At 54.6% G+C, this 24,238-nt stretch overlaps 1 protein-coding gene across 6 annotated transcripts in view; it reads left to right on the top strand.

Annotated features, from left to right (window-relative positions):
- The window catches only part of SGSM2 (small G protein signaling modulator 2), a 53,409-nt gene extending 32,285 nt beyond the window's left edge, over nt 1-21,124 (top strand). The window contains exons 8-24 of one of the 6 annotated variants that reach the window (XM_054166933.1): nt 410-534; nt 1,535-1,602; nt 2,171-2,331; nt 3,040-3,169; nt 4,629-4,763; nt 8,304-8,454; nt 8,984-9,048; nt 9,476-9,621; nt 10,072-10,200; nt 12,094-12,276; nt 13,370-13,759; nt 14,397-14,521; nt 15,381-15,463; nt 15,888-15,997; nt 16,678-16,774; nt 17,891-18,058; nt 19,420-21,124. In XM_054166933.1, coding sequence (XP_054022908.1) covers nt 410-534; nt 1,535-1,602; nt 2,171-2,331; nt 3,040-3,169; nt 4,629-4,763; nt 8,304-8,454; nt 8,984-9,048; nt 9,476-9,621; nt 10,072-10,200; nt 12,094-12,276; nt 13,370-13,759; nt 14,397-14,521; nt 15,381-15,463; nt 15,888-15,997; nt 16,678-16,774; nt 17,891-18,058; nt 19,420-19,508 — 2,355 coding nt within the window. In that variant the 3' untranslated portion in view covers nt 19,509-21,124. Of the gene's footprint in view, nt 1-409; nt 535-1,534; nt 1,603-2,167; nt 2,332-3,039; nt 3,170-4,628; nt 4,764-8,303; nt 8,455-8,983; nt 9,049-9,475; nt 9,622-10,071; nt 10,201-12,093; nt 12,277-13,369; nt 13,760-14,396; nt 14,522-15,380; nt 15,464-15,887; nt 15,998-16,677; nt 16,775-17,890; nt 18,059-19,419 lie in introns of all 6 variants that reach the window. The other 5 variants (XM_054166934.1, XM_054166932.1, XM_054166936.1 and 2 more) reach the window with 5 other exon arrangements.
- The last annotated feature ends 3,114 nt before the right edge of the window (nt 21,125-24,238 follow it).

Raw genomic sequence — 24,238 nt, 5'->3', positions numbered from 1 at the left:
CTTGGATTGAGGTGCCCAGAACTGGACACAATACTCAAGGTGTGGCCTCCCCAGAGCTGAGTCCAAGAGGACAATCCTGCTCCTGCTGGACACAGCATTTCTGATCCCAGCCAGGATGCCACTGGCTTTCTTGGCCACCTGGGCACACTGCTGGCTCACATTCAGCTGCTTGTAACAAACAAGCAAACATGCTGGACTGTATTCCATAACCCCAGTGGCTGTGCTGTGGTTTCTCCCCTCTTTCCACTGGCAATATTCAAACCCAGTGCTTCTGGTGTGGAGGTTTCCCTCAGCAGTTCCTAGTTACAGCCCTGCTCTGGAGCTTGTGGGGTGCAGGAAGACTGAGCATGATGCTTCTGGCTGTGCACTCGAGTCACCTGGGCTGTCTGCTTGTTGCTTCTGTGAACAGAAAGATGACCTGGAGGCAATCCCTGGCTATCTCTCCCTTCATCAGTCAGCAGATAGCTTGACACTGAAATGGACTCCAAATCAGCTGATGAATGGAACCCTTGGGGACACAGAGCTGGAGAAAAGGTAGGCACTGCCTTCAGGGAAGGATGGGAAGTGCTCAGGGGGTTGTTTGCTGTATGCTTGGCAACATGACAGGAGGGTAACAAGGCTGATTTAGGTGAAGCTGAATGGTGTGGAAGCTGAGGGGTCAGACAGCTTGGGTTCTGTTCTGCTTTGCCACAGGTGAAGCAGCTTAGCCACTTGGCTGTCCACAAGGAAACAAAAGCCCACTTTGCCAGGTGTTAGTGAGAAAAGACTCAGCACTGCCTTCCATCACTGCAATTCCCTTCAGAGGGTCAGAAGTCACTTGGCAGGCAGGGCTAATTTCAGCCTCCACAATGTCTTTGGTTAGATCATTTATCATCTCACCTGGCATTCAGGGTGAAGGCTTGAAGCAGGCAGGTTTGTCTCCTCAGGGAATGCCTCCTTCAGCCCCAGAGCAGAGCTCTCAGGTGCTTCACCCACACCATTCTTCTTCTAACACTTGGTCTCTGCTTTTAACAGAGCATTAATGAAGCCCCCCCCCAGCCTTGCTTTATTGCTAAACTGTCAGGGCTCTTCTCAGAAGGGTTTGGAGCTGCTTCCAGGGTTTAATCTGTGAGCCTGAGCCCCAGTGGGTTTTCATGCTGCTGCTCATAAATCAGATGTGCAAGACAGGACTGAACCCAGCTACAAGGCCATGGAGTCTGTGCCCCAGGTGTTCTAATCTTAGCCAGAGCATTGCTGTAATCTGGGATGAGGTGGAGGGTGGAAAGGGGAGGTGGAGGGTGGAAAGGGGAGGTGGAGGGTGGAAAGGGGAGGTGGAGGGGGAAAGGGAGGCTCTGGAAGGGCTGGTGCCAGATGTATCCACTGCAGAGAACAAGTTCCTTCACTTTTCACTGAGCTATTAATTTACCTTGATTAACCAAATGTAATAAGCAGTCATTAACTTAGCACAGTTGTTTTATGGGCTGCTTGGAATCCCAGACACTCCTGAGTGTGGAATATAAACCTCTCTTTCCTCCACTCTTTCCTCCCCCACCAGTGTTTACTGGGACTACGCTTTGGTCGTGCCTCTGAGCCAGATCGTCTGCATTCACTGCCATCAGCAACGTAAGCACAAACTCCTCCTCTCCCTGCCAGGTGAATGTGAGTGCTGCTCATCCTGCTGCCACTTCAGGTGGTGCCTCTTAGAGGCTTATTGCAAAGGCAGGCAAACAGTTTTTCCCTCTTCAGGTGCCTTGCCTGAATGGCCTGGCAAGAGCTCCTCTCTGCCTCAGGCTGCTGCTGCTGGCATTGCTTTCTGTGTGCTTTGGGTTCTCTGGGCATCTATGCAGGGCAGCACTTGTGGCAAGCTGTCAGCAGCAGCTATTGAGCATGGAGGCTTTGGCCTCCATCTGCTGACCTTTGAAAGGGGGAGGGGAGCATTTCTGCCAGCTGTGGCTCCAGTGGGGCCATCCACCTGCAGACAGGGAGCCACCACCTCTCCCCCTCTGACCATCCAATTCCCAACAGCTTCTTTAGGGCTAGAGGGCTGTGATCAGCCCTGGATCACACCTTGGCTTGCTGGGGTTTGCTTGTCTGCTTAGAGATGACAAATCAAATTCACTTGAAAGGTAAGAGTGAAAAATGGAGGCTGTGGTGTAACAGTGTGGACTCCTCTTGTCCTCCTTTGCAGCAGAAGGCAGATGGACTCTGGTTTTGGTGAGTCAGGATGGAACTCAGAGACCTCCACTGCACTTCCCCCAAGGAGGTCACCTCCTCGCCTTCCTTTCCTGTCTGGAAAATGGGCTCCTGCCTCGTGGTCAGCTGGAGCCACCACTTTGGTCCCAACAGGGCAAGGTACTGCCTTCTGATCAGCTGCTTGCAGTAGGTAGGGCTGACCTTCATCACAGAATCACTCAACCCACAGAATAGATCCAGTTGGAAGAATCCTCCAAGCTCATCCAGTCCAACCCTTGACCCACCACTGAAGGGTCAACACTAAACCATGTCCCCAAGTGCCAGGCTGCTTAAACACCTCCAGGGATGGTGACTCCAGCACTGCCCTGGGCAGCCTCTGCCAATGTTTGAGCACCCTTCCAGTGGAGAAATATTTCCTAACATCCAGCCTCAATGGCTTTGTTCAACCAGCATCCTGCTCCATGGAGTCTGGGTGTCGCTTTCCAGCTGCTCTGTAGTAAAAAGTGGGAGGCAAAATAACTCCACTGAGTGCAGCTTGATCCTTGCAGAGTCTGTAGCAGTGGTTCATGCTTTCATTACCCCAGTGATCAATGAACTGAAATCTGCTCTTGTATCAAAGCATGATCCCAGATGGGAGGGACTGGGACATCACTGCTGTCAGAGGATTACTGGAGAGGCTGGTGCCCAGCTGCCCTGGGTTACAGGAAAAGCTGTGTTCAATACCCCTAAACCACCTCCTCTGTGCAAGTCTACTCTTGCCCTCTCCCTCCAAGTTCAGTTTTAAGGTGCCAGAGGGGTGCAGGGGTTAGTCTGTGGTGCTGTGTTAGTCCCTCACAGCTGAGGGCATGGAATCCCTGTTTCCTCCAGGGGAAGGTGTTCCCAAAGCTTCGGAAACGGAACAGCAACAGATCTGTGGACCTGGAGGAAATGCCAGCTGAGGACACCTCCACAGACTATGTGTTCAGAATTATCTATCCAGGACACAAGCATGAGAACAGTAAGTGCCTTTGTTCTGCTTTGGTTGGGAAACAAACCAACCACCAAACAACAGAACCAACCCCAAAAGCTAACAAAACCTCCCAGTAATGTCCTGGGCAGTAGCTGAAGGTCCCAGACAAAGCCAAGCTTTTGGTGGGGTGGGGAATAAAGCTACCCCAGGATGTCCTGGTGTGATAGTTGTGATCAGCAGGTACAGCCTACTGCAGGTTTCCTTCAGAGCAGTGAAAGATGGGGCTTGAGGTGGGGAATCTCATTTCTGTTTCCTCTGTGCTGGGCAGAGGAGGTTTTCAGCATACTCCCCTGGGCTGCCACACTGAAAAACCCAAAAGGTTGCTTGGCCAGCCAAGAGCAGCTTTGCTCCTGAAGTGAGGATGTTTTTATTGGCCACACAGCTTGCTCATAATGTTGTTATTAGGAAAAAAAAAACCCAACCATAAACTCAACTCTTAAAGTGCCTCCCACCACCACCACCCCCCCCCCGCCAAGAACTCCCTGGGCTAAGTTTTCCTGGCTTGGAAGCAAGAACTTAACAATGGCTAAATAAAAGGGCCTTCAAGGAAGCCAAATGAACTCCCAAGCACCAAACCACCTCATGTCATCAGTTCAATACAAATCCCTCCCAGGCAAGGAGGCATCTGAGCCAGCTCTCAAACAGCATGTTCAGTTCTAGTCCCCCTTGGCAAAGCAGCAAGAATTTCCCAGGGAGATCAGACCCCTAAAGCTGGCAGGGGATTTGGATTTGCTGCTCACACTGGGGCTTAGCTGCAGCTGAAAAAGCAGAAATCTCAGCTGAGCCCTCCTTACCCCAGGGGACTGAGCCACAGTGGGGGCCTTGCTTTGTTAGGGCTTCTGGATTTGCACAGGTAAGTCCATGCACACAGCAGCCGAAGCATCTTCTGCCTCTGCCTGCACCGAGGGGGCTGCAGATTCTGCAGGCACACCCAGCACAGACCTGCCTGTCGAGTGCAGGACACAGAGAGCTGCCTGCTGCCTCGGCCTCCCCGGAGCAGGGCTGGAGCTTGCATGTTTGCAGTGCCAGACAGAGCTGGGGAGCAGAATGTTGGCTGCCCAGGTGCCTCTGGCACAGGTTCCAGAGCGGGAAAGATGCCGAAGCATGGATAAGGGCACGGTGAAGGACAGAAGGTAGCTGGAGCCTACAGTTCCTGTGGAGTTCCCCTGGAAAGCACATTCACCTACTGCAGGCTGGCACTGGCACCTTCCTGCAGTGCCCTGTGTGCTCTGGGGACGCTGGCTGTGCGCCGTCCCGGGCTGGCCCGCGCCTGGTGCAGTGCTGCTTGTTCCCCGTGAGACGCTGCCCCCCCAGGGCCCTTCACAGGAGCCGGTGCCCTCAGGAGGAGGGCAGGACTCAGGTCCTTTGTCTTTGCTGAACATGTCCTGTTGAGCTTTCCCACAGTTCTCTCTTCTTATGCTCCTCTTTCACTATTCTCTTTGAGCAGTAACTATTAACTACCACCACTTAGCTGCCAGCCGCTCTACCTCTGTTGACGATGATGAGGAGGAGGAAGATAAGCTTCACGCAATGCTATCAATGATCTGCTCTCGGAACCTCACAGCTCCTAATAGGATGAAAGGTTTTTATCCTCCTCCCCCTGTGTCCCAGAGCTCTATTGCAGCTCCTTCCACTGCTGCATACAACAGTGTTGGCATTATGGCAGGGAGGGACGCTTGCACCAGGAGAGCTGCGGCTCCAGCAGCCTGTGCAGGGAGCCTGGGGGATGCTCACAGCCTGGGGGAGGTGGGAACGACAGCACCTTCCCTCTCCTCTCCTTCGGGAGGCTTCCTGCCTCACCTTCACACAAGAGCATGTTCTCGGGAGAGGAGGAGGAGGGAGCCTCGCAGCTCTTTGTGTTCTGCCTCCACCGTGCAGACTCGGGAGGGCAGCCTTGCGCAGGAAGGCTCAGAGGTGAACCCTCACAGCGTAGCAGTGATGTGCTGGGCAGAGGCAGCAGCAGTGTGCCAGTGTAGCCAGAGCAGAGCAGAAGAGTAGTGAGCTACGGTTTGAGCCCAGGGATGGCTGGGCTGTGCATGGTCCCACACTTTGTTTAGCTCTAGAGGGTAGAGAAGTGTGCAGAGAAGGTTGCATGGAGGTGCAGAAGCTTTCTGTGGCTTTCATTGCACTTCTTGCATTCATAGCCTGGTGGGTTTCAGATGATTCAAGGCTCTCCACCCTCCAACAATCTGTCATCTAATTCCTTTTCTGAAGGAGCTCATGACAGATGTATTAAGTTGGTGTTCTCAAGCAGTGTGCCTCTTAGCATTCAGGATCTGGTCTACTTCTGGAGCCTGGGAAGTCCCTGCTTTCTCAGAGGAGATAGCTGGGTGGTATAAACCAACCCATTGCCCAGGCCAGAGCCCTCCTGCACAGCCTGGCAGCTCAGAAGATGGGCAGGTGTTGCCTCTCCACTAGCTCATGTGAAATCTCCCCCAGCTCTAGGATTACAGCTTCAGTACCACCAGGCTTGGCTTCAAGACCTCTTGATTGCTTGTGCCACATCTAGTGTGCTCCTGTTACAGTTAAACCAGCAGCCTCTGCCTCTTCCTAACAAGCAGGGTGTAGCAGCAAGAGCAGAATCTGCTGTTATCAGGCTGTGAAGTAGCTGTCAGAAGTCTGACACCTGCAGAGGAGATAGCAAGGAGCACAACTGCTTGCAGGTTTGGCTCCTGTCTGTGTTTTCCATCAGCCTGAGCCTGCTTTTCCTGGCATTGCTGGTTCCTAATTAAAACATGAGGTAGCTTGGCTCCAGATTAGATGCCCACACCTTCAAACAGCAGAGCAGTGATGTGGGAGATGTTAGCCCTGGTCTGGTGGGGCTGAGTGTGGGTGACAAGAACTGCCCTGCTCCTCTGCCTGGTGCTTAAGCTCTGCCTAGAGAGGATGTGAACGTGGGCAAGGAGCTCCTCCTCAGTTCTTGGAGGCTGCCCACACACTGGGTAGTAGCTCCTAGAAAGTGATGCCCAGCCCAGATTAACAAATGGGGTTTGGAAGGTGTGGATGGAAAGAAACTCCAAAATCACAGCACTCCCCTTGGGGGAAGCAAAACCAACCAAAAGGTCCTGCTTCAGGAAGGTTCTGTGTCAGAGAATGACAGGATGGTTTGGGTTGGAAGGGACCTTAAAGATCATCTAGTTCCAACCCCCTTATCTTAGCTGGACCTGTCTGGATCTGGGTGATGGTGGACAGGAAGGTCTGACGCTGCCACATGCAGGTGTGAGGAGGCTGTGATGTAAAGCAGAAGCAGCACAGCTTGGGGTCAGCAGTTAGGAGTCCTCCCAGCCAGCAGAACAGCTGCTTTTGCTCCTTTAGCTCGGGGTGAGGCCTGGGGTGTGAGTAGTGGTCCTTGCTGGAGCAGACTGGGCTGGCTGTGGTCTCTCCAGCAGCATCCCAGTTCAATAATGACAACACTGCTGTAGCAGGTCTGCTGGCCATTTGCTTTGACATTTTGCAACATGCTCGACTTCTGCATGTAGCTGAAGTTCCAGACACCACCACCAGAGAAAAGATGCTGTTCACTCTAATTCTTCACTACCTCAGGTACCTTTCATCTGGAGCGTTAGGTTCTGTGGGGTTCTCTCCTTGTTTCTCTACCAAAAAAAAAACCCAAACCAAAACAAAAAGGCATAACATAAAAATCAAACCAGAAAACAAACCCACAACCCCCAAACCCACAACCCACTTGGCTTGGCTGTGTAGAAGGGGAGGCAAAAAAAAAACAAGGAACCAAACCAAATAACCCAAGCAAATCAATCTAGAAACCAACCAACCAACCAACCAAAAAATGTTTGTCCAGTGGTGTTGCTTTGCTTTGTTTTGTTTTGTTTTCTCCTTTTCATTTGAACCCAAAACCAAATAAAAGAAGCTGCAATAAATACTGGGTCATTCAGCTCCTTCCTGAAGAATTAAGGTGAAGAGCATTTTTGCATCACACTTTGTTTTGTCAGATGAGACACACGTGGCTGCTGCTGCTGCATGAGCCTGTGCTTTCCTTTTCTTGTCTTGGTTCTGTCAACAGATGGTTTGGAACCCCCCCCACTCCTCCCTCACCTCTGCCCAACCTTTCCAACAGGCACCTCCTAAAATGCTTGATTTCTTGCTGCCTTGATTTCAAATGCATGAGATGGTTTGGGATTTGCCCCTGCCACCCCACCCACCACCAAGGTGTGTTTTAAAAGCACGGCCCAGGGGACTGGATTTTGCTGCCCAGGGTTTGATTTAGTGACATGCAGTGGTCTGGCATTTGCCTTAATTTCAATCATGGGTGAGCTGAAAGGCCAGTTATTTATTATCCACCAAAAACCCACCAGCTCAGGTGTCAGCTGGGACCAGTGAAAAGCCAAAGCTCAGCTTTCTGAAAGCCACTGGAGATTTCTGTTCATTTCTTTGGTGGGGGTGAGGGGGGAGTTGCCTTCCTGAAGCTGGTTAAAAGAGGCAGAGAGAGGTTTGGTGGAGCAGGGGGAAGTCGAGAAGCTGCACTGCCCTGTTGGATCACCTTCTCCTGCAGACTGTCCTCATCTTAGAGTCCTCACACCAGTAGGGCTTGAACTGTCCTTCTGCACTGAACATGTTAGGATCTGGCTCTGAGGAGGGGTTGGGGAAAGGCCCTTCAGAAACCAACGGGATCGCTTTTCTCTTAGTTCCTTTGCTGCTCAAACTCTCACTCCAGCTGGACTAGCAGTCACGTGGCTGACTCCAGGAGCTGCCAAATGCAGCTCTGAGACCTGAATTAAACAGAAGGTCAGGTTAGATGCTCTCTTCTGGCCACAATGCCTTTACCAGAGCGTTACAGGAGAACCAGGTTTAGCTGTTCCCGCAGCACCTTCTCCCCTCTTCTCTTGAGACACGAGCTGGGGTGTGCATGGGCAAGAAATGGGGAAATGGTGAAGGGGTTTGACCTGATGGGAAAGTGACCATGCACAGCATGCAGCTGGTTTAGACCTGCAGAGATTGCTGAGGTCACTGGGATGGTGCTCTCCCCATTTATTTTTTTTTATGGAGTCAAGGTTCAGAGCCTGCTGAGAAGTAAAGCATGAAGCCATCGGGATGCACAGAAGGAAGAGGGGGGAAAGCAGCAAGCAGATTGATGGCCTGCTGTTCTGTTTGGTTTCTTCCCTAGACACCAGTGAGATGATAGAGATGCAAGGCTTTGGGGCAAACTTGCTCTCCTGGCAGCTGGAGCACTGCAGCCAAGGCTCCTCCTGTGTCTCCTGTTCCACGGGCAGCTCTCCCTACGACATCCCCAGCTGCTGCAACTGCATCCACGACAGGTAAGCAGCTTGTGCAGAGGGCTCGCCTGGCAGGCTTTCTGCATGCCACAGTTCAAAGCAGGGAGGGTTTTGTTAGCTGTGGAACCAGAGACAGACAGAAGCAATGTTCTAGTAGTTAGGTGTTAGGCAGCAAGACATTTAGGTTATTAAAATCCACCTTTTAAACTGATCTCAAGTCATGTTTTGATGGGGGGGAAAAAATTGCAACTGCTTCTTTTGCTGAGTTGAATAAAGTCTGCCCTGGAAATGTTTTCTTTTAATGAGTCATTAACAATTAGAGTGAAGGGCAACAATTCATCTCATTTGACAAGGACCTTTCCAATGCACCTGCAGCAGTTGTAGCTAAAACCTGCCAGGGGAAATGTGTTCTGGGCCAAGCTGCTGGTGGGGAAAGCGCTTCAGGAAGGGTAATTTGTCATGACTGTTGTACTTCAGCTAAGGAAGGTTGGGTGCAGAGGAGGAATTCCTGTGTGTAGGGCTTAAAATGCACAGTGACCTCTGTCTTCACAACCTGTGTGTGTCTCCACAGAGCTCCTCTGAAGATGCTGTGTGACAGCATGAAGAAACAAATCGTTTCCAGAGCCTTTTATGGATGTAAGTGAAGCTCCTCACCTCCAGCCCTCCCGGCACCCATATGCTTATCTGAAAACCATCTGACGTTTGTTTTAGAAGGGCCTTCCAACCCCAAATGTATTGTTGTGAGTCAGATCACCTCAGGGCAGCGGGGGGGATGTGCTTCAGCATCCCATTATCCGTGGGGTTTGCATGCAGCAGCGGGGGAGCTGCTGCTGGGGGAGGGCAGGCGGCAGCTCCCTGCTCGGATCTCGCTCGCCTGTGGGAGGCTCATGTCCTCTGTGGCGCCGCTGCAGTCCTGCGCTCTTCACACCGCACCGTGCACGTTCGGATCATGCAGGGCTGTTAGTGGCAGCTTGTAAAATGTCACAGCTCCACCTTCAGAGAGAGAGGCTGCTGCTCCTGGGCAGGTGCTCATCTCTCCCCTTCCCTCCCGTCCCCGCCACAGGGCTCGCCTACTGCCGCCACCTCTCCACGGTGCGCACACATCTCTCTGCCCTGGTGAACCACACCATTGTGCCCCCTGACAAACCCTCCAGTGCTGCAGGAGGCCTGACCAAAGAGGTCTGGAGCAAGTATCAGAAGGACAAGAAGGTAAGGAAGGAGAGAAGATAATGATCATTGTTCCAGCTCCTGTAGCCTGCTGTGCTGAGCTTGGTACCCCTTGGAATGGACCCCAGGGAGCACTGGAGGCAGCTGCTGGTCTCCACAGGGTCCCTTCTCTTTCCAGGGAGAGTGAGTCAGCTCTTACAGTCTCTTTTATCCTTTGCTTCTCTGATGATGGCAAAGATAGCAATTAACATCAAAGCAACTGATCTCATGATAAGTCCAGTCTGTGACAAGTGAGATTCTGTTCCTGGGAGGGAGGCACAGCAGCTCGGATCAGGCTGGGTTCGAGCTGGGGCCCTAAAGGCTTGGATCCAGCCACGATGTTTCCTTAGTGCCACACACACACACTTCACTGCCTTTGTACTTGGTATGAAGTGTGCCTGAGGGGAATGAAGATGTATTCCCTTCAGCTCCTCTTTCTCCTGACTGCTGTAGAACTACAAGGAGCTGGAGCTGCTGAGGAGAGTCTACTACGGCGGGGTGCAGCACGAGATCCGGAAGGAGGTGTGGCCCTTCTTGCTGGGTCACTACAAGTTTGGCATGGCCAAAAAGGAAATGGACCAGGTAAGCCCAGCTTTCCAGGGGGTCTGGGCTGTGTTGGCAGAAGAGGTTTCTGTCTTTCTGAATAGCAGGTGGTAGCCTTTATTATTGGTTAATATTCCTGAGGGGAAGATGCTGCCGAAAGCACAGAGCAGTGGAATTGTTTAGACTGGAAAAGGCCTTTAAGATCAAGCCCAAGCATTAACCCAGCAGTGCCAGAGTCAGCATGGGTGAGCCTTGTTACACAGGCACAACTCTATCCCGTTGCCATGTCTGAAGTCACTAAAAGGGAGCGCTTTACTGAAGTCAGGAAACCTGCACCCAGCCTCTGCCTGTGACCTGCTCCTGTCCCAAGCCAATCCTGTTTGCATGAATGTGTCACCTGTGAAATGGGGAGGGGTTGACATTTGGGTTGTAACTGGGGGTCATCCCTCCTCTCTGTGCTGTTAGAGGAGCTCTGCTTCACAGTGCTCTTTGAAATACCTGCCTTGTCTCTGTGATGCTGCAGCTGCACGGGTGGCCTTCTGCAGTGCTCTGGCCCTTAGTGTCTAGAGGCTGAAAATACCCACAGGAAGGGTTCTGCCTGCAAGCTCATTATGCTTTTGCTGAACTTAAATGAGCTGTGCCTCTGTCAAACACAAGGTACAGCCTGAGAGGAGGCTTTAGTCCTCTTAATATCTGCCATGCTGCTGCCCAGATGGGTTGGTGAGTAATGGCCTGGGTTATGGCACAGCCTCCTCTCCCAGTCCAAGCTTGGCACCAAGAGCATTGTTTCCAGTAATGGAACCACTGTTTGCCCATCTCTTAGTGATGCCATCTCCCTCTGTTCCTCACACTAACACAGGGGTCCTCCAAACCTTGTCTGGAATTGTAATGAGCTGCTCAAGACCAGGAGTGAGTAACAGCAATAACCATCTCCTCGAGGCAATGTGCTGTGGGAGCCTAAAGCTTACCATGGGAGGTCCATGGTCTGGATGGCATGGCACACAGAGGACACTTATGGTGTCCCCATCATGAGTTAATTTATCCTCTGCCATCTGATGATGTGTTTGCAGTCATCCATCAGTATCTGGGGCACTCCTAGCCGTGGCTGTCCTCCAGCCTTCCACTAACTGTTGTAGTTTATGATTTATGGCTGGGCAGCTACCTCAAGTGGCAAACAGCCTGCAGCTCTGAGCATCAGTGCTCTGGTAGCAGCTCCAGCCAGCAGAGGCCAGAGCCTGCAGCCAGCTCACAACTGTGCTTTCTCTTCAGCTCTTGACAAGTGACAGAGTAGTAAAATTACTCCATGTCCCTTAATAGCTCAAGTTTCTGTGTCTGTCTTTCAAGCCAGCAGTGGCAAGAATCTGTTTTATTACTACAAGGAGCAGAGTGGTTGGATCTGGCCATGCACAGTGCAGCCACAAGCCTGGGCTGTGTGAGCTGGGACTGCCACTCTTCAGGAGCCTCTGCCAGCATCCAGCTCTGTGAGGCTGATGTGTAGAAACCTGTGGCCTGGGAGTCATTGCAAGAGCTAGGTTAGAGCTGGAGCAGAGGGGAGGAGTCAGGAAGGGAGGTGTAATTCAATTGGGAATCCTCCACGTGGAGCAACTGCTCCGTGGGATTGGATCTGACTTCTGTGTGAGGCTTCACAGGAAAGCCAGAGACACCCTGAGCAGCGCTGCAGTGCTGGTGCACACACCCCCTGCTGGGAATCTACACTGGCAGTTTATTCCCTGCAGTGAATCCCCAGCACCCTGCTGCTCCAGCCCCTCTGCTCTCCAGGCACAGGGATGTCCGTGTGGCAGCAGGAGGGCTCCGGGCTTCAGGGCTGAGGCACTGCGCTCGCGTTAGACCTCTCCCTCCTGGCTTGCACTCGTGGCTGCTGCTCCCCTGTGAGGAGGAGCAGCGTTTCAGGACCTGTCTGTCTGTCTGCAGGTGGATGAGGACATTGCCCTGCGCTATCAGAAGGTGATGGCCGAGTGGAAAGCCTGCGAGGTGATCGTGAAGCAGCGCGAGAAGGACTCGCACTCCGCCACGCTGGCCAAGTTCTCCTCGGGCAGCAGCATCGACAGCCACGTCCAGCGCCTCATCCACAGGGACTCCACCATCAGCAATGATGTAGGTGCTCCCCTCCTTCCCCTGCCTGGTGCCAGCAGCATCAGGCTGGGCACTGGCAGAGGCACAGCCTGGCAAAGCAGGGCCTTGGGTGAGCACAGCTCCATCGGTGTGGAGCTGCTGGAATCCTCAGCAGCCCCTGAAGCTGTAGTGCTCCACGGGGAGCCAGGGGCAGGGCTGTGTTTTGGGCAGGTTGTAGCTCTCCTTTAGCAGGGCTTTAAGGTTCACCTACCCCAGAATGTTAGGGGTTGGAAGGGACCTTGAATGATTATTTAGCCTAACCCCCCCCTGCCAGAGCAGGATCACCCAGATCTTTTTCTCAGCAGAGAAAGAACCTTGCAAAGCTCTTCTCTAGATCCCTTCCTAGCTCCAGGTCAAGATCAGTTATGAAAGCACAGTTTGGTTCTGCCATGCCCCTGACTGACAGGTTGATTTTATTTTGGGAGAGGAGACCTTTGTCAAGTTAAAGCAAGCTGCTAAGCAGTAGAAAGGCAGAGTGGATGAACCCCACTGTAACTGGATCAACCAAGGAAGGGTTTGTTTCACACTGCTGGGCAGGAGAGCTGGCAGATGTGTGTGCCCAAAGTGTCTCTGGGCATCCACTCCTTAGGCAGACATCAGCTAGCTGACAGCCAGCAAGGCAAGAGAGAACTTGCAGTAGCTCAACAGAGAGCTCTTTAGCATGAGAAGAGGTCAAGCTGTTGAGTGGTGGAAAGAATTTGCAGGCCAGCCTTGGCTTCAGGCAGCAGTAGCTGAAGTGGGTTTTTGGAGGCCTGAAGTCTGTTGCTCTTCAAGCATGGACTGCAATGGCCCTGCTGGCTTGGGTGTTGCTGTTGCCTCACTGCTTTCCAAGGTGCTACCAGGTGAAGGTTATGAGTGGAGGATAAGACAGGGGACCACAAATTGGTGTTGATTTTAGCCCTACAGACTGAGGAGCTCTCAGCTGTGTGCCTGCAGGGGAGCTCTGTCAGTCAGGGATCTTGACCACCGGAGCTTCATGCTGTCTTATGGCTGGAGGTCTCTTTCCCACGCTGATGGTTCTTGCTTCTCTCTTCTCCCCTGCTGTATCCAAATCTCCCCTCTCCCTGCCCCCCAGGTCTTCATCTCTGTAGATGAGATGGACTCCAAAGCTCAGGATGACCCCGGTTTCACCGCGGTGGCTGCCGAGGCACCACCAGCAGTGGCTGCCCTAGAGCAGCAGCCTGTGGAGTTTGACTCCCCCGACTCGGGGCTGCCCTCCTCCCGGAACTACTCCGTGGCCTCGGGCATCCTCTCCAGCATCGACGATGGGCAGAGCGGCTCCTTTGAAGACGGGGCCGAAGAAGAAGCTGGCACGGGGCTGGAAAGGACTGATCCAGACACACCACGTGTGCAGAAAGCCAAGCCAGCCGTGCTGCAGTCTCAGGGCTCTGGCTGCGAGGAGCAGCTGTGTTCCCAGGTGGATTATTTGGTGGATGTTGCTTCTGTCTGCGCCGCATCCTACACGGTAGGTCCCGACACCAGCCCGCTCCCCTCCCTGCTGGCAGAGGCTTGCACTGCTTTAGATGGCAGCTAGTGAGAGACAAGCCCAGGTGGTGGGATGGCAGCTGAGGATTTGTGCATCCAAGTCTTTTCATCTGGGTTTTGAGCCAGGTTGGTAAAATAAGACGGTTAAAAAAAACCCCAATCAAGATCCAGGTCTTGTTGGGGGTTTTTTGGGAGTGGGAGGGCGAGGAGAAGAATGTGCTACAGCTTAGCAGCTAAAAATGTGCAGGGGCTGGGGGGAGGTGTGGATTGTAAGACTTCAGTGTCAGTTACTGCAGGCTGAACCTCACATTTCATCAAACTGAGCCACGACTTACAGCCAGCTTCAAGCCTCCGCCGACTCTCTTGGTGATGCTGCCAGCAGATTAGGAGCTGAGGCTCTGCTGCTGCCTCCTTAAGTTGCTCAGCTGTAAATAGCCCTTTGGAAACAGGGCAGACATGGAACATTTTCCAGGGCCAGTGGCAGCTTTGCTGGGCTTTGGGGTATTCTGATGCTCTCCCCTGCCCACTGTGGCTTTGTGGATTCTCTGAGCGGTTCTGCACCAAGTCCTGGGAATGCTCCAAACTCAGCAGAGCTAACTCAGACTTTTCTCTTCTAGATAGAGTTATTGGACACTGTTGCCTTAAATTTGCACAGAATTGATAAGGATGTCCAGAGGTGTGACAGGAACTATTGGTATTTCACTGCTGATAACCTGGAGAAGCTGCGAAACGTCATGTGCAGGTAACGAGGCCTGGGGCTGGAGCTGCCACAGACTGGAGAGCAGGGCTCAGGAGTGACCTTAGGCAGGGCAAGAGAGGGGATTCTGCCCCTTTACACTGCTCTGCTGACACCCCACCTCGAATACTGCCTCCAGTTCTGCTGTCCCCAGCATGAGAAGGACACAGAGCTGCTGCAGTGAGTCCAGAGGAGGCCACAAAGGTGGTCCGAGGGCTGGAGCAGCTCTGCTATGAGCTCAGGCTGAGGGGGCTGGGGGTGTTCAGCCTGGAGAAGAGAAGGCTCCAGGGGCATCTTGGAGCTGCCTTGCAGTACCTGAAGGGATCCTGCAGGAAGGCTGCAGAGAGACTTTTCCTGAGGGTGTCTGGAGACAGGCCAAGGGGGAATGGTTTGGAGCTGAGGCAGAGCAGGGTTAGACTGGAGCTGAGGAAGAAGTTCTTCACTATAAGGGTGGTGAGATGCTGGAACAGGCTGCCCAGGGAGATTGTGGCTGTGATGTTCAAGGCCAGGTTGGATGAGGCTTTGAGCAGCTGAGTCTAGTTGAGAGGTGTCCCTGCCCAGGGTGGGGAGCTCTGAGGTCCCTTCCAGCCTGAACCATTCAGGATTCTGTGATTCCAAAACTCGGGAGGCAGGAGGAGCAGGTTGGATGGCAGGTTAGAGGGCACAGGTATCCTAGTTGGGCCAAGTCTGGGATGCAGGCTTCAGAAGATTCTACCTTGAGGCAGACTCCCTCAGTCACCTTCCCCTGTTCTCTAATGTCCTTTTGGCTTCAGTTTCCCACTGCTGCTGCTGAAAGTGCTGTAGGACACCAGGCAGCAGGAGGAGTTCTGATCCTGTTCTCTCTTGGGTTTTCTTCTTTCTGCAGCTATGTTTGGGAGCACCTGGAAGTTGGTTATGTCCAAGGCATGTGTGACCTCCTGGCTCCTCTGATGGTTATACTTGACAATGGTGAGCAGGTTTCTCTTGTAGCATGTTGATGCCTCTAGGGAAGCCTTTCTTTCATGAGCTGCATCCATTAACCAGGGCCAGCTCAGCAGGCAAACCAGCCCTGCAGCTCTGGAGTGGTATTCTCTCTATGTGGCTGGTTTGAAAAGGCTGGCATTAGTATCCTGGGGGCTCCTGCTCACTCCTTGCTTTCCAGATGAACTCTGACTGACTGTTCTGGCACTTGCTGGAGCTGAAAGCTCAACTCCTAACTACTAAAAGTGGTCCAGAGTCAGGTCCTGTCTTCTGCTTCCTCTAAATGCTGCTGCTGGGGCTAGGGAGCAGCCAAGGGGACAGCCCCAGTTTCTCCCCTGCCCTGCAGTTGGTTATTTTGGTTCAAGGCAGTCCCAGAGCCAGCAGTGCTGAACCTTCTGTGTTTTGTCTGCAGATCAGCTGGCTTACAGCTGCTTCAGCCACCTGATGAAGAGGATGAGCCAGAACTTCCCCAATGGAGGTGCTATGGACACACACTTTGCCAACATGAGGTCCCTGATCCAGGTCAGTCCTTTTCAATCTCCTGTGGAAGAGGATGAGTTTGTGGCAGAGGCTCAGAAGTGGCTTGATGGTGAAGGGCAGGGACCCCGAGGGCTGGGGGTCTTTGTCATCTGGCTCTTCAAAGCTGGGGAGGATGAGAAGTGGTTGATGCAGCCCCAGAGTCCTTTCCTCCTCCTCAGAGGACACCATTTGCTGTCAGAATGGAGTGTGTGCACCAGAGCAGGTCAGTCCATCTTGACAAACAACACAAAGAACATCTGCCCCCAGCACAGCAGCTCCACAGAGCAGTGACTCCCAGCTGTGGCTCAGTCCAGCTCCAGCTGAAGCCAAAGAGAAGCAGCAGTTAAGGCCCAGCCTTAGCTCCCTGTTTGGAAGAGAAAACCCTGAGGTTTGTGGCACAAACTGAATTTGTTCCAGGTTTAACAGGCCAGAGCTGCATCTGTACTGCCACAGGCTGCTGAGCAGGCTCTTGTGGACAGATCCAAGGCTCAGACAGCCCAGCTGCAGGGAGCACCTGAAGGCAGGATAAGCCCTGGTTTGGTTGGATAGGGGGCATGAAAAAGTAATGGCCACAGAGGTCAGCCAGCAAAAAAAAGATGGTGTGGAAATCTTAGACCAGCTCCAACACCTGGGCCATGGCTGCTGTCAGAGCAGGTGCTGACAGCTGCTGGTTTGTGCTTTAGATTCTGGACTCAGAGCTTTTTGAGCTGATGCACCAGAATGGAGACTACACTCACTTCTACTTCTGCTACCGCTGGTTCCTGCTGGACTTCAAGAGAGGTAAGGATGTGCTGTGGCTGTGGCTTAGCTGGGCACAGCTGGGAGCAGTGGGTTGGGCTCAGGGGTGGGCTGGGGAGGAGCAGAGAGGCTCACAGGAGAGTTTGTAGCTGGCAAAGCTGATGCAGCTCTCAGCACTGGAGGGAAGTCAGAGCTGAGCAAGGAGTGCTAGTTCCTGCTCATGGGGCTGGAGCCAAGCTTCTGCTCAGTGCAAATGCTCAAGAGGGTGAGCCCAAGTTGGTCACACTCCCTTGTGATGCCTCCTTTCTAATCCATTTGGTAGCAAGGAGCAGCTCAGCAGAGGCTCAGGAGCTGCTGTACCTTGAGTGAGGTTCTCTGTGTACTGTGGGAGCAGCTCAGGCTCCCTGCCCAAGCACACAGCTACTCTAACCCAAGCAGATGCTTCTCACTGGGAGCCCTATCTTGGGGTCAGGCAAGTCAGGAGCTCCTCTGAGTTACTGCTCTGCAAGAACCAGCAGAAGGCATCCCTCAGCTACCCTAAAGCACAGAGTGCAGATGACAGCCTCCCATCAGCTGTTTATTAGGGCAGTGGGGACCTGCAGCTCCAACAGCAGCAAACCCTCTGCCTGCTCCTTCACAGAGCCTGTGCCCCCCAGTCCCCTGGGCCCCACTGTCACAGGCTGGGCAGAGGATGAACCTTTGTGGTTCAAGTTGACAAAGCTTCTCTGGGTCCTATCTGGGCTGTGGCAAGTGTAGACCTCGCTTAGGCACGTCTGCTCTCCAATTACTTGTGGCCAACTACAACCAGCAGAGCTCTGGCACTGGCAGTGCCCTGCACAGCCAGGAAGGGCTCCCTGCAGCTGCAGCCAGCTGTGCAGCCTGGCAGGGAGCCGTGGCTGGAGCCTACCTGTGCTGCTGCTGCATGGTGGCTGCTGGGGGGGCCAGGCTGCACCACCACACTCTGCCTTCAGTTGGCCTTTAAAGCCAGGGCTGGGGACAGCCTGGCTGAAGGGAGAGAAGCTGCCTGGGGGAGAGGCCCAGGAGGAGTCCTGGCATGCTGCTGGTGTGTGTGTGTGAGGCCTGTGGGAGGCTAGTGAGCGTGGGGGCCGTGGCCAGTGTGAATAATCAGCTGCTCTTGTAATGTTTATTCCCATTCAGAGTTGTTGTACGAGGATGTATTTACAGTGTGGGAAGTTATTTGGGCAGCAAAGCACATCTCTTCAGAACATTTTGTCCTTTTCATTGCCTTAGCACTTGTGGAGGTTTATCGAGAGATTATCCGTGATAACAACATGGACTTCACTGATATCATCAAGTTCTTTAATGGTAAGAGGCCTGCAGAGGAGCAGCTTGAGGAAAGCCAGCCCAGGAGAGCTTGCTCCTCCTCCCTCCCTCAGCTGTGCAGTGCTCTTGCCCTGAGGGCTCCACAGAGGCAGAGCTGTGCTGGTTGGAAAAGCCCTTTCAGGTCCTTGAGTCCAGCCAAGCTCTAACTGCCAAGCCTGCTGCTCCTGTCCCTCAGCCCCACACCTCCACCTTCCTGGCCCAGCACACACCAGCAGCAGTGCTTGCAGAGCTCCAGGGACCAGAGGGATGCAGCTCTCAGTGGGGGCTTTACCCCCAAACGAGCTGCACCACTTCTGTCTGCAGAGACTTGCCCCAGGGGCTCCTCTGCCCTGGGTGCAAGGGGAGGAGGTGCTAAAAGGCTGCTTCACTTCTGGCAAAAGCCTCTGGCAGCTCTTAAGATTGCCCAGAGATGCTTCTGCCTGCAGGGACTGACCCTGCTGAGGCTGAAAACCAAGCAGCTGCTGAGGGAGAGCATCCCAACCCCCTCCCAGGGTTGATTGCTTACCGTAGAGGTCTGTAGATGCCAGCCAACAGTTGCTGCCAGAGCAAAAGGTATCATGGCAAAGAGAGCCAGGGCTCTTCCTGGCTGCAGGGTGCAAGCTGCTCCTAAGTGTTCCCTGCTAGGATATTCCAAGAGGTCTGGGAACAGTTGTGTGATCTACTAAATCATCAGTGCTGTGCCCTTCAGCCAGCTGGAGCAGAGGCCCCAGCCTTGGTCCTGATTCTGCCTTGGCCACTCTCCTTCCACAGCTTCCCTCAAACCCCACCACAAACACACCAACAAGCAACCCCCCCCCAAAAATCCCAACCACCTCCCCTCTCCCTCCCCCCCAAAGCACTTGCCCAAGCTGAACAAAATGTGCTGTGGAGCTGAGGATCTGGGGCTGTCCAGAGCTGCTTTCTGACCTTGCTGCCAGCTGCAGGGTGGACCTCTGGGGGCTCCATGCACACAAAGCCCTTGCCTCTATTTCTCAGTTGCATCCCAGACTCTCCAGCAGCATTCCCTGCCTGGAGAGGGATCCTCTGGCCAGGCTGACCTCAGCTTGGCACTGCTGAGGTGCCAGGGCAGCAGCTCACAGGCAGGTGTTGGGGGACAGCCCTCCTGTTCCTGGTCTGGCTCACAGGGCAGCAAGAGCAGGATTAGGTCTTGCTGCCAGGACCTACAGCCCTGTTGTGTCTTTAATGCTACAAACCTAATCCCCTCTGCTGCTGCTGGGCTGCTGCTGAGGGCAGCAGTGAATGCACACACAAATGAGTTCATGCTGCTGCTCCCTTAAGATCAGTGCTGGGGCAGAGAAGTTGCTGTGCCTGGCAGTCAAGAGTGGTTTGTCTGTGTCTTCTAGAAATGGCAGAGCATCATGATGCTGAGGAAATCCTGAGGATAGCAAGAGACCTTGTCTACAAAGTGCAGACCCTGATTGAAAACAAGTGATGCTGAGCAGCCTGCCCCTGGGGGCCTCACTGCACACTGCTGGATGGAGCACTCCTTGCACTGGAACAGCAACTCCAGACTGCTGTTCTGATTGCATCTTCCATGTAATAAATAGCAGAGAGATTTGTAACAGACTTTTAAAAGCAGAACTTTTCCTTCCCCAGATGAGGTTTGTGTTTGATAGTCCTTGTTACCCTCACTTTGTACTTCTAGACACAACCTTTTTGCATTCTCTTACTTCCCTCTCCAGAAGATGTCCAGCTGTGGATTTGAGATGCTAAAAAGGGAGGATCTGACACACCAGGACCTTTCTGGTTTGACTTAACTGCACCTTTAGAGCCTGGATGCACCTCTGCCAGAGCCTTCCTTGGATCCAGTAGCTGCAGTGGTGGGAGCACTGAACTGGGTGCTGGGAGGAGCTTTTCATGGACCTGGTGCCTATGCCTTGAACAGTGGGGAGAGAGTCCCTGAGCACCTGTGGCTAAAACACCTGCATTCAGCAGAGGGTTTAGTGACAAACTAACCACAGTTACCAGCTGGGAGAGTGGCCTTAAACTGGCTGCTGGATCCATGGCTCCCTGGCATGGTTAATAGGAGCAGTGAAGGCCTGGCAGCATCAGCTGAAATCATCAGTTGGCCTTTGCTGCCCAGCTCCTGCTCTTGAGCCCTCACAGCCTGCCCCTGCCACAGCCAAGCCTCCAGGTCACTCTGCAAACCTGCTCTGGGAATGCTCCCAGGTGCTGCAAGACCTGCCCCAGGGCAGCAGCTTTAGCACACACGAACAGGTCCCCTGCTCCTGCTGGAGCTCCCACCCTTGCTGTCTGTGCAGGAGCCAAGGCTCCTGCAGCTTACTCACCCCCACACCACTGCCTGCCTCCTCCTCACTCTGCAGAGCTTCCCAGGAGGCCTTTCCTGGGGCTCCTGCAAACACAAACCAGGAGCTCCCAGCTCCTGCCAGCTGAAGCAGTTGGCATTGTGGCACAGGATCCAATCCCTGCTGCTGCAGCACTCTGCTGCTTTGTAGAGCCCTCCACCTGCCCAGGTTCTGGGGCACCTCCTCCTCCTGCTTGGCCACCTCCTTCCACTAGCAGCATCCCACTCACCCCATCCTGCAGAGAGCACTGAGGGTGAACCCTGCAGGCAGGCTGGTGGCTGTTGGAGCACCTGGCTGCAGGACTTTGCTGCTTCCATGGCTACCTGTGCCCTGTGCCCCTGGATCAGCCAGGGACTCAGTGTAAGCACTCCAAGGATTCCAAAGCATTCCAAAACACCCAACCCAACCCTCAGTGATCCAACAACAAAGACATTAACTGCCCCTGAATGGGGCTTGGTTTGGGTTGAGCCTTCAGAGCAGACTTGCAGCTTAGTTTTCACTGACCCCTGCAGAGGGCACAGCTCCTCTGTACTTTGCATAGACTGCTTTGGGTTGGAAGGGACCTTTAAAGCTCCAACCCCTCTGCAGGGAGCAGGTTGCTCAGAGAGGGTCACCTGGCTGAGCTCAGCTCCCATCACCTTCTGCAGTCAGGTGTTCAGCAATGAGAGGTGCAGGGAATGGAATGATTCTGTTGGGAGGCTCAGCTCCTGCCAGGAGGTTCCTACCTCAGTGGCTCTGCTCTTGGGGGGCCCTCCAGCTCCATGTGTGCTGCCATGGGGTCCTCATGGGCTGCTACTTGCACAAGAAAAGGCCAAAAAAAGGTGGATTTGGGTCTAAAAAGCCCAATCTCTGCTTGGAGCTCCCTTTAGGGTGGCAGTGAACTAAAAATGGTAAACCAGACCCTGCAAAGGGGGAAAAGATGCAGAGGAGCTGCTCCTCAGCCTCAGCATCAAAGCCTGCCTTAACCTGGCCTCTCAGAATGCCAGCCCCAGAGCCTCCTCCTGTGGCTGCTGCAGCCAGATGCCCTCAGGGACCAGCCTGACGGTCCCTGGGCTTGGGAGCATCAAGCTCATGGAAGAGGAGGGAGAACAGGGGAGCCCCCTCAGCTCTGAGAAGGGTGCTGTGGAGGAGGAGGCAGGGGGGAGAAGCCCTCTTTGCACAGAGCAGAGCTAAACTAACCATGGTGGGAGCAGAAGGGCAGCAGCCCTGCCCAGCTGTGCTGCCCACCCCAGGCATCCTGCTCCTGGGGTGTGCTGGGAGGGGAGCTGGGGAGTGATGACAGCAATGCCCACCCCAGCACCCCTCACAGCTGTGCCCAGCCCTTCTGCAGGCCAGTCAGTGCCCACAGGTTCACCCCAGCACCCCTCACAGTTGTGCCCACCCCTTCTGCAGGCCAGTCAGTGCCCACAGGCTCACCCCAGCACCCCTCACAGCTGTGCCCAGCCCTTCTGCAGGCCAGTCAGTGCCCACAGGTTCACCCCAGCACCCATCACAGCTGTGCCCAGCCCTTCTGCAGGCCAGTCAGTGCCCACAGGCTCACCCCAGCACCCCTCACAGCTGTGCCCACAGGCTCACCCCAGCACCCCTCACAGCTGTGCCCACCCCTTCTGCAGGCCAGTCAGTGCCCACAGGCTCACCCCAGCACCCCTCACAGCTGTGCCCAGCCCTTCTGCAGGCCAGTGCCTGGCTGCTGGAAGGTCTCCAGCACGCTTCAGCTGGGGCTGGCTGCTCACTGGAACCTGGAGGAGTGTTTTTAAACCCTTGTGACAGGAGTGAGAAAGGTTGCAGCTCCCAGGGCCGAGGAGGTGATGCCAGCCTCCAACCTGCACTGTTTCTCTTTGGTATGTTGGGAATGTGCTGCACACCAACCCCCAACCTCTGCACCCTGCCTTGTGTTTGTTCCAACCTCCTGTCTGTGTTTCCTGGATGTTGTGGATGGGTTATTTATTTTGGGGGGGAGCAGACTGTTCTCTTTCTTGCTCAACTGTTTATGTTTAAATGTAACATATGAATAAATACTTATGGTCAAGGCATCCTGTGGAGCTCTTTCTCCCTCCAAGGTGACTTCAGAGACAGAGCAGGGGTGTCCCAAGGGCAGGGCTGCCTGGGGAGAGCCCAGGGTGTGCAATTCCTGCCCCTGTGCGGAGCCACCAGGCTGAGACGCAAGGAGGTCGCCACCAGTGCGCTGCTGATGTCCCTCAGCAGCTGATGTCACACAGGATGCCAACCAGCACAGGCTGAGCCTGCTGCCAGTGCAGCCTGGGGAAGGAGTGGGAGCAGAAGCAGGCCTGTGACAAGTGTGAAAGGATTCCAGGTTCCATGCTGCAGCTCTGGGCCCGATCGTGCTGCAGCTAAATTAAATCGAGCCGAGCTGCTGGGCTTCCAGGAGAGATCCTCCCCCACTGCTCCCAGTGCCTCCCTCCAACCTCCTAAACATCCTCTGCCTGCTTCAGTTCCCTGCCAGGGACCCTCCTCTCTCATTAGCTGCTCAGCTTGCTGCTGGCAGCTTTCAGTGCCCAGCTTTTCTGGCTGGAAAGCTCTGCCCGGAGCTGGGTCTGCTGCTGTCAAAACACCCAAGAGCTCTGTCCTGGGGAGGGGGCAGCCACCCCCAGCCACTGCTCACAGCCTGCAGAGCTGCTGGGGGAGTGTTTATCCCTGGACAAGAGGATAAAGCCCCTCAGGAAGTGCGTCCAGTGGCACCTTGGCTTAGACAACCTTCCAGTGCCACTGTGTCCTCTGCTGCCACCTTTGCCTGGTGGCACTTGGGCTGGGCAGGGAGACACAAGGGCTGCAGCTGGGCTTACACAGTGGCCTCCCTGTCTCCAGGACCTTCTCTTCACACCACACACATCCCTCCCACACCCCCCCATGCCCCTCAGCAAAGTCCCAGGGACGTCCACGGAGGCTCTGTGGAGAGTCCCTGCAGCAGCAGGGGTTCCTTGCACCCCCAGGAGGTTCTCCCACTGGCCAAGGCTCCCTGCTCCCAGCTGCCAGCAGAAAACCAAACCAAGAGAACCCTCCTGCTGTGTTCTGTGGCCTGCAGCCAGCTCTGCCAGCCTGGGGAGGTCCCAGCTGCTTTCTCCGCTCCGCCACAACTTTTGCCAAGCTTCAGCCCTGGCAGCCCAGTGCCACAGGCTGCAGCCTGGCAGCGATCAGCCCAAGCCCTACCTCCCCTTTTCAGAAGCTCACCCAGAACTGCTTTCCAAAACCACCACCCAACCACCCAACCAATCCCAGAAGCAGGCAGAGCACAGCTCTGGGCCAGGTAGGCAACACTCACCCCTGAGCTCTGGGCCAGACCTCGGCCGTGCCCGCGCTGGGCTCACCTCTGGCATTGCTCTTCCTGCTGGGCACTCTGCTGCTGCTCACCCCCTGGAGGTAACCAAAGCAGCTGTGAGCTGTGCCTCGATGGACCAGCTGGGCACTCTGCCTGGCCTAGCAGGCTGCTCCTGGTTGGCACCCCCAGGCTGCCAGGGAGGTTGGACTCCCCCACGCCCCGGCTGCCCGGGCTCCAGAGGCAGGGGAGCCAGGAAAAGCTGAGGCTGCAGCTCCCTGCCCTGCAGGCACAGGTGGGGAAGGCTGAGCCGCGCTGCAGCTCCTTGTGCCCTGCACACCCTGCTCCCCAGGCACACCTCCCCCTCCCCAGGCACACACCCCCACCCCCCACCCAGCACCATTCCCTGCCGACGCCAGGGCCTCACCTGATGGCTGTGGTCACCAGGCTGCACCGACGAGCACCAAAGCTGATGGCAGAGCCCGGTGGGACCCCTCGGGTGGCCTCCCAGCACCCACAGCAGGAGGCTGCCTGGGGGCTGGGGTGGGCTCCAGCCTGGGCCCTGGCTGAGCACAGAGAGGA

The sequence above is a fragment of the Dryobates pubescens genome, chromosome 13, assembly GCF_014839835.1.
Source record: "Dryobates pubescens isolate bDryPub1 chromosome 13, bDryPub1.pri, whole genome shotgun sequence".
Lineage (NCBI taxonomy): Eukaryota > Metazoa > Chordata > Aves > Piciformes > Picidae > Dryobates > Dryobates pubescens.
Note: the sequence above shows the minus strand (reverse complement) of the source record. Positions and strands in the feature narration are given on the sequence as shown.